The following is a 12,013-nucleotide window of genomic DNA, read 5'->3' as shown; positions in this document are numbered from 1 at the left end:
TCTAATAAAGTTAAACTGCATTCCTACACTTCGCTTTGTCTAAAGCCCACGCAGTAGTTTTTTTTTTTTTGTTGTTTTTTTTCCCAATGATCTGAAAAAAGTATTCATGTCCCCTATCAGCTACCCTAAAATTAAAAAAAAAATGTATGTTGTACCACCATTTGTTTAAATTGTTACTTAACTGGGATATCAGAAGCTGGCAGCAGAACAATTAGGTTAGCGTTAAAGCATTTGCCCACTTATAGCACAAAAGTTTCAGTGAAAACGACGACTGTAACATTACACACTTTATTAACATAAAGGGATAGGATTGTCTCCAGGCCAGATCCTCAATTCCTGCCAAAGGTGGTAACAGAGTTCCGTTTGGATCATGTCTTGCTCTTTGTATTGACGTTGCTTTAACATTTGAAATGTTGTCTTTACAGGTTCTCCTCCTTAAACACCTGTTTAGACCTCATTAAAAGGTGTACATCATTGTATGGATCACTGCCTTCATTCAGCAAGATATTTCAGCCAATAAGAGACCTTCTTACAAAACACCTACCTGCAGGAAACTATCCTACCCAGCTACAGGTAAATAGAGCGTAAATGAAACACTGTTAAAACGTTGTGTGAACAAACACTTTTTTTTTTTTTTTTTAGCTTGCATGCAAATTCAGGTATAATAGTTGTCATTGGTCTGTAATTTAGATGTCTGGTGTTCACATTAAAATACCTCTTTAATGCCCTAAATTAACAGTTTTTCACTTGTTAAAGTAGGTTGTTATCCTATTAACAATGTTGAAAATATCAGTTATGTATGAACTAGAAGTACTAGTGTTATGAATTTATATAAATACCGTATTCCTCAAAAATGGCCTTGCGTCTTAAATACAAGTATGGTGATGCATGCATTAGAATCGGCAACAAAAGACATGATCCAAACAGGAACGTGACTGACTGCCTGAGAAAAGACTAACAAACGTTACTGCCCGATCTCCTAACCATCCATGGCATACAGGCAGCCATTTTCAAAGAAGTGGAAGGCATTGTCTGGGAGATGTCATGTAACAAAGAGGATTCCTCCAACTCAGGATGATGACTAGGAGAGATGTGTTGTTACAGGCATGTTAATTTAACAATATGCAATATGCTATAACAATATGCCTAATATATGAAATATGAAATCCTATTTTTGTGCTTTTGGATTTTTTTTAAATGTCATTTGGCGTTTCCGTTGTTTTAAACCAACGTTTGATACAGTGACAATAATTAAGTAGCCTAACAATTGTGTGGGACGAAAGTAAACGTGTAATTGAATAGGCATCCCCATCCGTATCTGTGTGGTTATTTAATTCTTGAAAACCTTAAAAATTATAAATAAAGCATGTAACCAAATATATTAATATAATATATTTGATACGCTTCCGAAGTCAGTTTTACCCTTCCGAATGCTGTGCCATAGTAGAATATCTGCGCATGCACCACAATACAGGACTGTGCTGAGAAGATAGCATTTTTCATAATTGCGTACTGTCATAATTTGCCAATGTTGACGTTTTGTTCAAGAGACCTTGGGCAAAAGTGAAATGTGCTTCAAAATTATGGTGTGTGTGTTTTTTTTTTTTTTGTTTGTTTTTTTTTTTAACATTGCAAAAATCTGCAAAATTTTACTCTCAATTGAAAAAAATTCTCCCAAGCTCCCTCTGTATCCCATAACCCTTTTGCGCGCAGCGTGACAAAAGTAAAGGGGGAGTTTGAGTATCTGTATGTAGAATATCTATGGTCTCTGCTTCTCTTAGCAGCGACCAGCGATGTAGTTAATGCCCGCTCTGCAGCACAGTAGCAATGCCTGCCCTGTACTGTACAAAATGCGTGCACATTTTAAAGGTTTCACATTTTCCCTTCAAATATCTAATTTCCAAGCTTAATGCTGTACTGCCAAATGTGTTTTTTCCCTTTGTTTTTTTTTTTTTTCATACAGCAATGGATTCCGCATTATTTTGATTCCATCCATGTTCTCATTATCGCAGGTTTCATAGGGCTCTACTAATAGACAAGTTTGGAGTATTCCTTTGTATAAATGGAGCTTCTATGCATAATTAAGGTTATATCTTTGTCAAATTCATACTTTTTTATTTGATTTATTTTTTCATCAAATTGAAGGTGTCGAGAGTTCTTTCTGCACACATCCTTCAGTGGCTCGTCACCACATAGCAATGTCACTGCACTAGAATAAATAATTGATGGTGCTTTTATGTATTGATTAAAAGATGAATGACACCACCACCTTAGCATACCTGTAAACCCCCTCTCTTAGCTCTTTGTAAGGTGGAGGGGATCAGCAATGGATTTGATCTGCATTCTGCACAGCAAAGTTTCCTTTCCTTTTATCTGTATTTCACACTTTCTATTTTTGAATGTGTTGTAACAGGTAGTGGCACACTCTACATGACGGCTTGAAACAGTTTAGCAGACATTTGTACAGCAGTACTAAAAAGAAAAGTTATCAGAAACATGTTTTTTTTAGATCTTTAGTGAAACAATAGAACTGGCTGTTAGTTGACTGCATCGGAAAACTAGACAAGGTCAACATTATGGTCAACTTTAGGCATCAGCGGTCTGAATTTAATCAATGTATCAAGATGTTATTGATATGCTATATAATAGATGGTGCAGTGATAACTTTAACCCTTTGCGGTCCTATGTCGGACCTGGTCCGACATTGCAATTTTCCCTTTCCGGTCCAATATCGGACCCTGTCCGACATCATCAAAAAGACGCAAAAAACAGGTCTCAGGTCGTTTTCTTTCTCCGTAAAAAGCCGAGAAAACCATTCAATGGCCGAGTGAGACGGATAGGAGCCGAGAGAAGCCGTAAAAAAAGGGGGGCGTATCTCATGAATACTGATAGACCCGACACCAGTGAAGCACACTTCAAACAGATATCGTGCTACACCAGCGAAGTACACTTCAAATAGATATCGCGCTACACCAGTGAAGCGCACTTCAAACAGCTATCGTGCTACACCAGTGAAGCACACTTTAAATAGATATCGTGCTACACCAGCGAAGCACACTTTTTAAATAGATATCGTGCTACACCAGTGAAGCACACTTTTTAAATAGATATCGTGCTAGACCGGTGAAGCACACTTTAAATAGATATCGTGCTACACCAGTGAAGCACACTTTTTAAATAGATATCGTGCTACACCAGCGAAGCACACTTTTTAAATAGATATCGTGCTACACCAGCAAAGCACACTTTTTAAATAGATATCGTGCTACACCAGTGAAGCACACTTTAAATAGATATCGTGCTACACCAGTGAAGCACACTTTAAATAGATATCGTGCTACACCAGCGAAGCACACTTCAAATAGATATCGTGCTACACCAGCGACGCACACTTCAAATAGATATCGTGCTACACCAGCGAAGCACACTTCAAATAGATATCGTGCTACACCAGCGAAGCACACTTTTTAAATAGATACCGTGCTACACCAGTGAGGCACACTTTTACAGCCATAGTGAAGCAGTTGAGAAATTCCTCTCCAGCTTGAATTATTGCATCTGTCACATTGATGGAATATACTAATTAGACTGGGTTAGTTCACACTGGGGGGTAAGATCTGTAGCCTGAGACATGGAATTCCCATAGTGGGTACTTGCTAAACATTTCTTTTGGAGTGTCCTTTTAACTGAAATGAAAAACAGTTTCACTTTCACATCACTTGTCCTGGCAGATTCACTGTATGTTCACATACTAGAAGCAATAGCTCCCATTATAAACATGAAACACTGTATCCTGAAGGTTATATTTCAGTATGACACATTTTTTTTTAATTGTGTTTTTTATATTTCAGTATTAAATACAGAGTAATATTTTCAGTTGTGATTTAAGGTAACGTTTTTAAAAATGAAAGGTGCACCTCACCAAGATGGTTACTGCTATTTGCAATATGTTTTGTTTACAAGGTTGATTGCTCACCTGTGATTTTGTTGTCATTTTTGTTGCATATTTTAGGAGCTTCGTCAGGAAATTCTGCAAGCTATCGAGGACAAAACGACATCTCATGTACCCCTAGTGTTTGAAAAAAAGAAGCCTGTTCCTCTTAAATTGTATACACCCAAAATTATGGAAATGTAAGTAACCTGAATTTGAAAATGATCAAATGCACAAATAGATTAATTAAACCATATTAGAAGGCTGAGGTACAATATGTGGAACATTCAAACTAAAGGGTAAGAAAGACAACCAACATTAATCCAGTAATTGTATTTGTATTTTATGTTTTAGTTGTAGCTAGACAGCCATTTTCAAAAACAGAAACTGGTCTACATTAATGAGAAAACAGCAACTGGTCTACATACAGCCTCCGTTCATGAGAAAATAGGTCCCTGTACCAAGCATAGGAAAACCAGCATATATTTAGGTCCTTTTATCGTGTCCCATAATGAGCTTAATGAATTGGCATAATGAATTTGCCTTGCTGAGTGAATTATTATTTTTTTTTCTGTAACATAAAAATATATCATTTACATTAAAATAATGGTTTTAAGCCTGCTTCTGTTGTAACGATTGTAAAATACTTTCAGACTGGACTATGGGAAAAGACGTGGAGGAACCAAAGAGGAACGAGAGCGGCAGAGGCTGATCCATAAACACAAGAAGGAGTTTAAGGGTGCCATTCGAGAAATTCGAAAGGATTCACAGTTCTTGGCTAGGGAAAAACTTTCTGAAATTATGACAAGGTAGTTAATGCTTTTATTTTATACATTTCCAACAGACACAAATGCATGCTGCATAAGTACTAGAGAACCCCCATTTCATAATTACTGAAATACATCACTAATCAAATCCTAATGGGCACATTTCTATATTTTTAATATTCTTCAAAAAACAGTTTTTCAAAGGCAAAAACATATGTCTGTGGCTATGTCTAAATAGCAAGTGGAAAAAGAGCTCTGTCTGATGTGTGGGATTTCTTATATATAAAAAAAACAGAAGATCAACACAGCTACCCGACCCCCTCTTTTTAAAATGTTTTTGACATCAAGAAGTAAACAGAGCCCATGTTAGGATGCACACGCAACCCAAACTACCAAATAGTGATCTCTGCCGAAAGTCGCAGGTGCTGTTTCCGATTTGGGAAGCAAGGCAGAACTGGGTTTGTTTCTGTATGATAAAGATGCAGGTAGGTCACTCTGAAATGTCTCATGTTTTTCAACACTGCCCCAACTTGCAAGGGAAATGTTATATAGGCCTATAGTGATCATATTTTTATGTTATGCGGAAAGTAAAAATAAAGTTAAATTTGACATTTTTCAACCTGCTTGTTCAGCTAAACAAAAGGCATACGTAAACCTCATTAAAACCTCTTTGGCCACATTATTTATTGCGAAGAAATAACAGTGACAAAAACAACAACAAAAAACACACAGGACTTTTGTACTGGTTTTGCCTAAAATGCACACACATGAAAAAAATGTTTTACTTAAACTACTGTGGCATATTTTGTAGTTAATTCAGTGGGGTAAAGTAGGGATGCAACAGTTATGATTTTCCCAAACTGAAACTGACATTTTCATAAAATTCCAAACTGAACGATACCAACAACAGATAAAACGGAACCAAAACTGAAACTGAATTGTTGATGGAAGCTGCTGTTGCTTGTACTACAGGCATGTGCAAACACTCAGCCTGCGTACCCTGACATAAACCTTTGTTAAACAAAATGCATCCTAAGAAGTGAAAAGCTGAAGCTGGAAGTTGCTGAGTCTGTGTCATCTGTTAAATTACTCTGTGTAGACCCAATTTAGACCTAATAAATTAAACAAATCTGCCAAATGCAAAAGTATTGAAAAACAATCAAATGAGAATTGAGGTCCTGAACCTTTGTGAAACTGGAGTAAGCAGTAAGTAAACTGAGTGAAGCTGTATAACTAACAAAAGAGATGCTGCATGGACCAACTTGATGATCATAATTTGAGGAAGACCGTGCTTACTAAGGGGTGTTGTAGCCTACCGCTTGGAGTCTTGGTGCAAATCTAGATACTTTTAAATTAGATGCTTCTTCCTTTATTAAGGGAGCTTAATTTAATGTGCTTGTATTGATATTAGTTTTGTTTGTCTGAAACTATCAGCATATTGATTGAATTCAAGTCCTAGGGTCTTGTCCATAGGGTCATATGTATTTGTAGTAACGGGCTATAATAATCCAGCATACTTAATGATGATAATTTGTCATGTTTTTGGGAGGCTGGTGCCAGGCCTCAGTTCTAGCTTTAGTTTTTTGCTGATATAAATCTTGATGACATTTTAAATTAGAAGTTTCCTCATCAGAAACTATTTTAAAATGCTGCACAACAACTGTCACTTTGTAATAATTTCAGTTTCAAAAACCATGAGCTGCAGTTCTACTAGGATGTGATTTGTACATGATTTGCCACTTCCTAATGACCAAAAGCAATGTGCGTTATACCTTGTGGACAACTAGTGACAGGTCTTAGACGGATAATGTAAATCATTCATTCTTCTGAACCTGGGAATCTCAGTCATTTATATTCAAAGATCAGGTTCATTCAAGCTCTTTCTTGAGACCTGAAAATAACAAATAAAATAGAACACTTCATCTTGGTCATTTTAATAGCTTTTGTTTCCATTTAGCTGAATACTTCTAAACAAATAAAGTATTATATACTTACGGCTTCTGTTTGGCTGTCTTTTTTTTATGAATTTAATTTTTCAGTTTTTTCTTTTTTAGCTATTTGAGTTTTATGTAGATACCCTAAAATGAAAAAAAAAAAAGAAATTGGGGTTTTTTACATACCGTATGAGTATTGTTTTCGGTTACTTCCCAAAATTCTTGTAGTAACTCAACAGTTTGCACACTAGTAGTTATCAGTGAACATGTTTTCACCATTTGAGCATAGTGGCATGCATAATTAGTAGAAGTCGCTTCACTTTGAACAACTTATGAAATAAGTGCTACAGTAATTTAGTTGCTATGTCATTAAAGGACCCCCCCTTCCATCACCTGTTTTCATTTTATAGACACATTTAGTTTCCTGTGGATTTTATGCTGCTGAATTGCAAAGTTAGACTTTGCACAATTTTCTATTACTCATGTCCATCCACGATAATACAATTAAAAATTATTTTAAATACTCTTGACCTGTCATTGTCAGTCTCTGCTAAGCTTACAGTGTAGATGGCGTCTACAGTATGACTTCGGAGACTTCAGCACTAATTCTCTGACCATTCAGAAAGCTGAGGTGCATTATTTTATATTTTTAAAATGCTTGTGCTTGCTTGTGGAGTGATATACAAAAATATATATTACACAGTGACTCATAATGTAAGTTAGCTTTCAATTTCTAATAAGTGAAATATGGCATTATTGGTAATAATGTTTGACTGCTTCGGAGCTAACCTTTGAAGGAAGGTACTGCTGTGTGTGTTTCAGAATTTGTAATTCTGTGTTTACTGTGCCACAGGGATGCTGAGCGGAAGAGAAAGGTGAAGGAGCTGTTTGGAAGTCTGGCTACACAAGAGGGGGAGTGGAAGGCTCTGAAGAAAATGAAGATGAAACGCTGAGGAGGAGGAGGATCAGGGGTCCTTTAAATAAAGCCACAGTCAGTCTGCAGCATCAATGCTGCTCAGTTCAGACTGATTAAGTGGCAATGCTATGAGGAAAATGCCAGTTTAAAAATGCTGCAAGTTAGAACTGCATTCCTTTTTGAACACATGGTGTTTTGTTGTCTATCTAATTGTTTTATTAAATGAATATTGGTGTACAAAAAAAAACCACATTGCTTATTTTGTCCTTTTTTCTGTACTGAGAATTGTACATCAAAAACAAAAAAAAAAAACACATTAAAGGTAAAGATGAACTCCTAATCTGCAGCACCACTTTCTGTGTTGAAAACTGTACATTACCATAGTAACATCAATTATACGTAGGCATTTGTGCTAGCTGAGTGCTTTAGTGGTACATTGATGTAGATATTATATTGAAGACATTGAAAGACTAGTCACAATGTTTGTTCCTGAATGAATTTATTTTAGTAATCGTTCAGTATTGCATCTGATAAATAGCGCATGTACATGCATTTTTCAAATGTGGCTTTTAGGAACTCAACAATTGAGATGGGTCTACGCTTCTCATTTTCAAAACCTAATCTCATGATCTGAGAGATTTGACATTTCTAAAAAAAAAAAAAAAAAAAAGAACATCGCAAAACATCCCATGTGGATTTTGTTCAGTTTTACAGGGTAGTTAGTTATGACACAGTGATGAATCTCTGAAAGTTTTGTTTAGATTTTTTACTGTGTATAAGGAAATGGCTGCAATTTCACTTTTTTTCCTTTGTACTGTATGCCCTGTGTTTTTCGCGAATACAAAATAGCATTAAATTAAACGAAATATATAAAATGTCATTATATCCAAAATGTCTTTGGATATAAAGAAAAACTATTTACCCATGACCACCTTCTGGTGTGACCCCCTTTTAAGGGAGTGTACTCATTTTGTAGAATCTCGGAGGTCCTGCGACATCGTTTTGAACATGGGAAGTATAGACACAGATTATTGATTTATGTTTGAATATAATTCTTGGGGTTTGATTCCCTGCAGAAAAAAAACAGTATGTTAGACACCAACATATGTCATTCTCTACTATAGAATACAACAAATGTGTTGGTATTCTATATTCATGTTCATGTGTTCATATTTTTTGCAGATAAATGTAAACCACTCGAGTACTCTTAATGTGTTTTAATATGGTACTTGCTCAAAATAATAAAAACTGTGTCTTATTGTTTAAGTAACCAGAAACAACACGGTGCATTCAAGTCAACCTTTATTAAGAGATTGCTCTCTAGTACGTTCACATCGTTTTGGTTACATTAGGGAGTATAGGTTTTCATTACAAGACATCACATTTTAACAACAATTTTGCACATCATCTGCATCTAGGGAGTAATGACAAAATCTATTGAGGTTTCATCAGTTGTCGGCTGTAAGTTTTTCGAGTCTCAGGCTGTCACCTTGGTAGCCGTGTGGGTTTCCACCTTACGTGTAACTGAGGTGGTTCTCTCTTCCTTTGTTACTGCTTGAGCTAAGAAGAGAGGGAAAAAAAGTCATTGAAATTTACATTGCATATAAAAACAAAAGTTATTTCAGCAGTGTAGAAAGCTATTCAATAGTTCAAAATGTAAGTCAAAAAACAGTAACTTATGAAAAGTGTGGCATATATTCATTAAAGAAATACCCCTTTGACCTATATTATTTCCATATTCTATGGTGCTATTTAAACTAATGACATTAGGTGTCAATCATGTGATCATCTGTTGGTGTGTTGTCATTCTATAAGCCACTCATTTTTAAATGTAGCAAACACTGCATATATATATATATATATATATATATATATATATATATGTATGTATGTATGTATATATATATATATGTATGTATGTATATATATATATATATATATATATATATCTATCTATATATGTATAATCTCTTCATACTTTTCTTGCACTTTTATAGTTGCTTATAAAAGGAAATCTGGTGTTTTACAGTACTGTAGTGTGTCAAGATCCCAAGATAATTATTTTGTGATCCCAACATGACCCATCTAAAATTTCAGGTTTTGTGATGACACTTTCTATCCTAAAAGTCCTGACTGAATGACAGGTAGTTGAAACTGGATCTGACTTTGAAATGTATTTAAGAAAAATTGGATTAGTTACCTGAGGCACGCTCTGAAGAAATCCCCAGCCTTTGCTCCTCTCCTTCCAGCAGTTTCCTGTAGGTGGAGATCTCTGCATCTAGTTTCAGTTTGATGTGGAGAAGCTTCTGGTAGTCCTGCATGTATTTAGCCATCTCAGACTTGGTCTCCCTCAGCTGGCACTCGAGCTGGGCAATGATGTCCTGCAAGCTGGCTACCCTATCCAGATGATTTGCTTCCATATCCTGTAGTTGCTGCTCTAGCACACTGTTGCGACATCTCAGTCCATCGATTTCGTTTTGCAGGTCAGTGGCTTGGGACTGGAAGATGGTGATTTCTTCTTTAATGGACTTCATTTGCTCCTCATGCTTGGAAGCATGCTCCTTCAGGGTGTCGAACTTGCTCTTGTACCACTGCTCGGCCTCCTGGACATTCTTGGCGGCAACCTGCTCGATCTCGGCTCGGACCCTGCGTAAGTAGGCTGCCAGGTCTGGTCGGCTTGAATCCAGCTTGATGGTTATTTTGGAGTCTTCAATCTGCTTCAGGAGGTCAGCTACCTCCTCATCGTGCAGTTTCTTCAGGAACTCAATCTCTTCCACCAATTGCTCAACCTGCTTCTCCAGCTCAGCTTTCTGTAGGGTGCCATTGTCCACATCCTGGCGGAACTGTTGGAGGATCCTCTCTGCCTCCTCTAGTTTAAAGAAAGAAGATTTGCAGATTTAAATGATTGCCAACTGACTAAGGCATGAAGTAACCCATGATGTCTTCAAAAGGCAGTATTAATATTTAATGGCAGCATCGAAGTGTGGCATTTTAGCAAGTGATCTACTTAGTGAAGTAGTACAAGAATAAAAGTATTCATTTTGTATTTATAAAATGATTTAATAAAAAAAGGCTCATGGGAATCTGAATTGTTTGTCATGGGAGCTGTCACAGGAAATGAAGAAACCTCAAAACCTACTCTAGGTTCACACAAATAACTGCTTTAATTTTCAATGAAGGCATTAGTAGAAAATATAGTTTTGACAACTACTGATTTATTTACTTCAAATGTAGGATAAGACTGGCCTCTCATAATCGGTCAAGTCTTTAAAGAAGGGGGTGGCTGTACTAGTACCAATAGCTTTTCACGGGGAAGCAAATTTGTTTCTCAAAAGATTATGGCTATAGAAGCCATAGTCCTAAAGCTCCTTAAAGAAAATAAAAATGTGTAACTTGACAAGACCTAAAAATCTAGCTAGGTTTTTAACAGGGTCGATTTCCACCCTCATTAAGACCTCAGTTTCAAGACGACACTTTTATTGTGAGAACCCTTTCATGAAGATTTTGAAAAACAAAGGATTGAAAATAATGCCTCACCCTTGAGTTCCAGCTCCTCTTCATACTTCAGCCTCCATGCCTCAATCTCCTCCTCGATATAGCCCCTCTCAATGTCGGCTGCTCCCTTCTCTTTTGTTAGCAACTCTATTAGGTCCTTTGTGTCCTTAAACTGCAGCTCATACTCCTCTCCAATGCCAGTCGGGCCCCCCTTGAACCGGGCCTGCAGGTCTGCCAGCTCCGCCTGTAGGGCAGCATTCCTTTGCTCTAAGTTCTGTACCTTCTCGATGTAGCTGGCGAATCGGACATTCAGCTCCTGCATCTCCTCTTTCTCGTTGGCCCGGTGGATTTCTGTACCAATTTCAACTGCGGAGCCCTGGAAGCCTGAGCGGCCCCGAGAGTCACCTCTACTGACTCTGCGGGAGTCAGTAGAGGTGGAGCGGAAGGCGGTCCCTCCACAGCGTGAGGGAGATGGGCTCTGAACTCGCATCCTGCTGGAGCCACTGACTGACAAAGTCTTCTGGGAAAAAGATGTGCCTCTCATGGTTGCTGTGAATGTTTGTTTTGGCTTATTCTGTTGGGACAAGTCCTGTGAAAAGAGGTTGTTCTGAGGCAAGGCACTTTCCTTTTTCTTTTATGCGTGAAGTTGTTCACAGACACTCCAAACTTGGACCAATGCTCTCCAGTCGTGCTCCTGTGGTTTTTATAGGACCGACAAGAATGTAACAGTTACTTGGAAACTCACAGCTTTTAGAAATATTTTAAATTGGGAGGATGACTCGTTTCCAAGTTTTGCACCACACATCTTATTAGCTATTGTAGCATTGCATTGTAATGAAGGGCATGAAGTCAGGATGCAGAGGCCAGGCTTCACTCCCCAGTGCTACATTTCTCCAGCAGCACATATTGAGCTATTCTTCAGTTTGTACTCGGTTTGGCCGGTGCATTCGAAGGCATGGCATTTTGCATA

General features: G+C 37.3%; 2 protein-coding genes across 2 annotated transcripts in view; one reads left to right on the top strand and one right to left on the bottom strand.

Moving 5' to 3' along the window:
* The window catches only part of nop14 (NOP14 nucleolar protein homolog (yeast)), a 52,286-nt gene extending 44,065 nt beyond the window's left edge, over positions 1-8,221 (top strand). The window contains exons 16-19 of the mRNA XM_034034314.3: positions 426-573; positions 4,013-4,131; positions 4,585-4,740; positions 7,486-8,221. Coding sequence (XP_033890205.3) covers positions 426-573; positions 4,013-4,131; positions 4,585-4,740; positions 7,486-7,585 — 523 coding nt within the window. The 3' untranslated portion in view covers positions 7,586-8,221. The remainder of the gene's footprint in view (positions 1-425; positions 574-4,012; positions 4,132-4,584; positions 4,741-7,485) is intronic.
* Positions 8,222-8,837: 616 nt separating this feature from the next.
* LOC117420485 (desmin-like) lies at positions 8,838-11,704 on the bottom strand. The gene is made up of 3 exons (XM_034033939.2): positions 11,086-11,704; positions 9,749-10,417; positions 8,838-9,108 (listed from the first exon to the last, which is right to left on the bottom strand). Exons 1-3 carry the CDS (start codon positions 11,585-11,587, stop codon positions 9,026-9,028), a joined length of 1,254 nt encoding a protein of 417 aa, XP_033889830.1. The 5' UTR covers positions 11,588-11,704; the 3' UTR covers positions 8,838-9,025.
* Between the last annotated feature and the right edge of the window lie 309 nt (positions 11,705-12,013).

This window comes from Acipenser ruthenus, chromosome 1 (assembly GCF_902713425.1).
Source record: "Acipenser ruthenus chromosome 1, fAciRut3.2 maternal haplotype, whole genome shotgun sequence".
Lineage (NCBI taxonomy): Eukaryota > Metazoa > Chordata > Actinopteri > Acipenseriformes > Acipenseridae > Acipenser > Acipenser ruthenus.
Note: the sequence above shows the minus strand (reverse complement) of the source record. Positions and strands in the feature narration are given on the sequence as shown.

Coding starts and splice junctions, on each gene's coding strand:
- LOC117420485 (XM_034033939.2), bottom strand. CDS start 11,587: ATGAGAGGCACATCTTTTTCCCAGAAGACTTTGTCAGTCAGTGGCTCC. Junction 10,418..11,085: donor AGAGGAGCTGGAACTCAAGG/GTGAGGCATTAT, acceptor TCTTTAAACTAG/AGGAGGCAGAGAGGATCCTC. Junction 9,109..9,748: donor TTCTTCAGAGCGTGCCTCAG/GTAACTAATCCA, acceptor CTCTCTTCTTAG/CTCAAGCAGTAACAAAGGAA.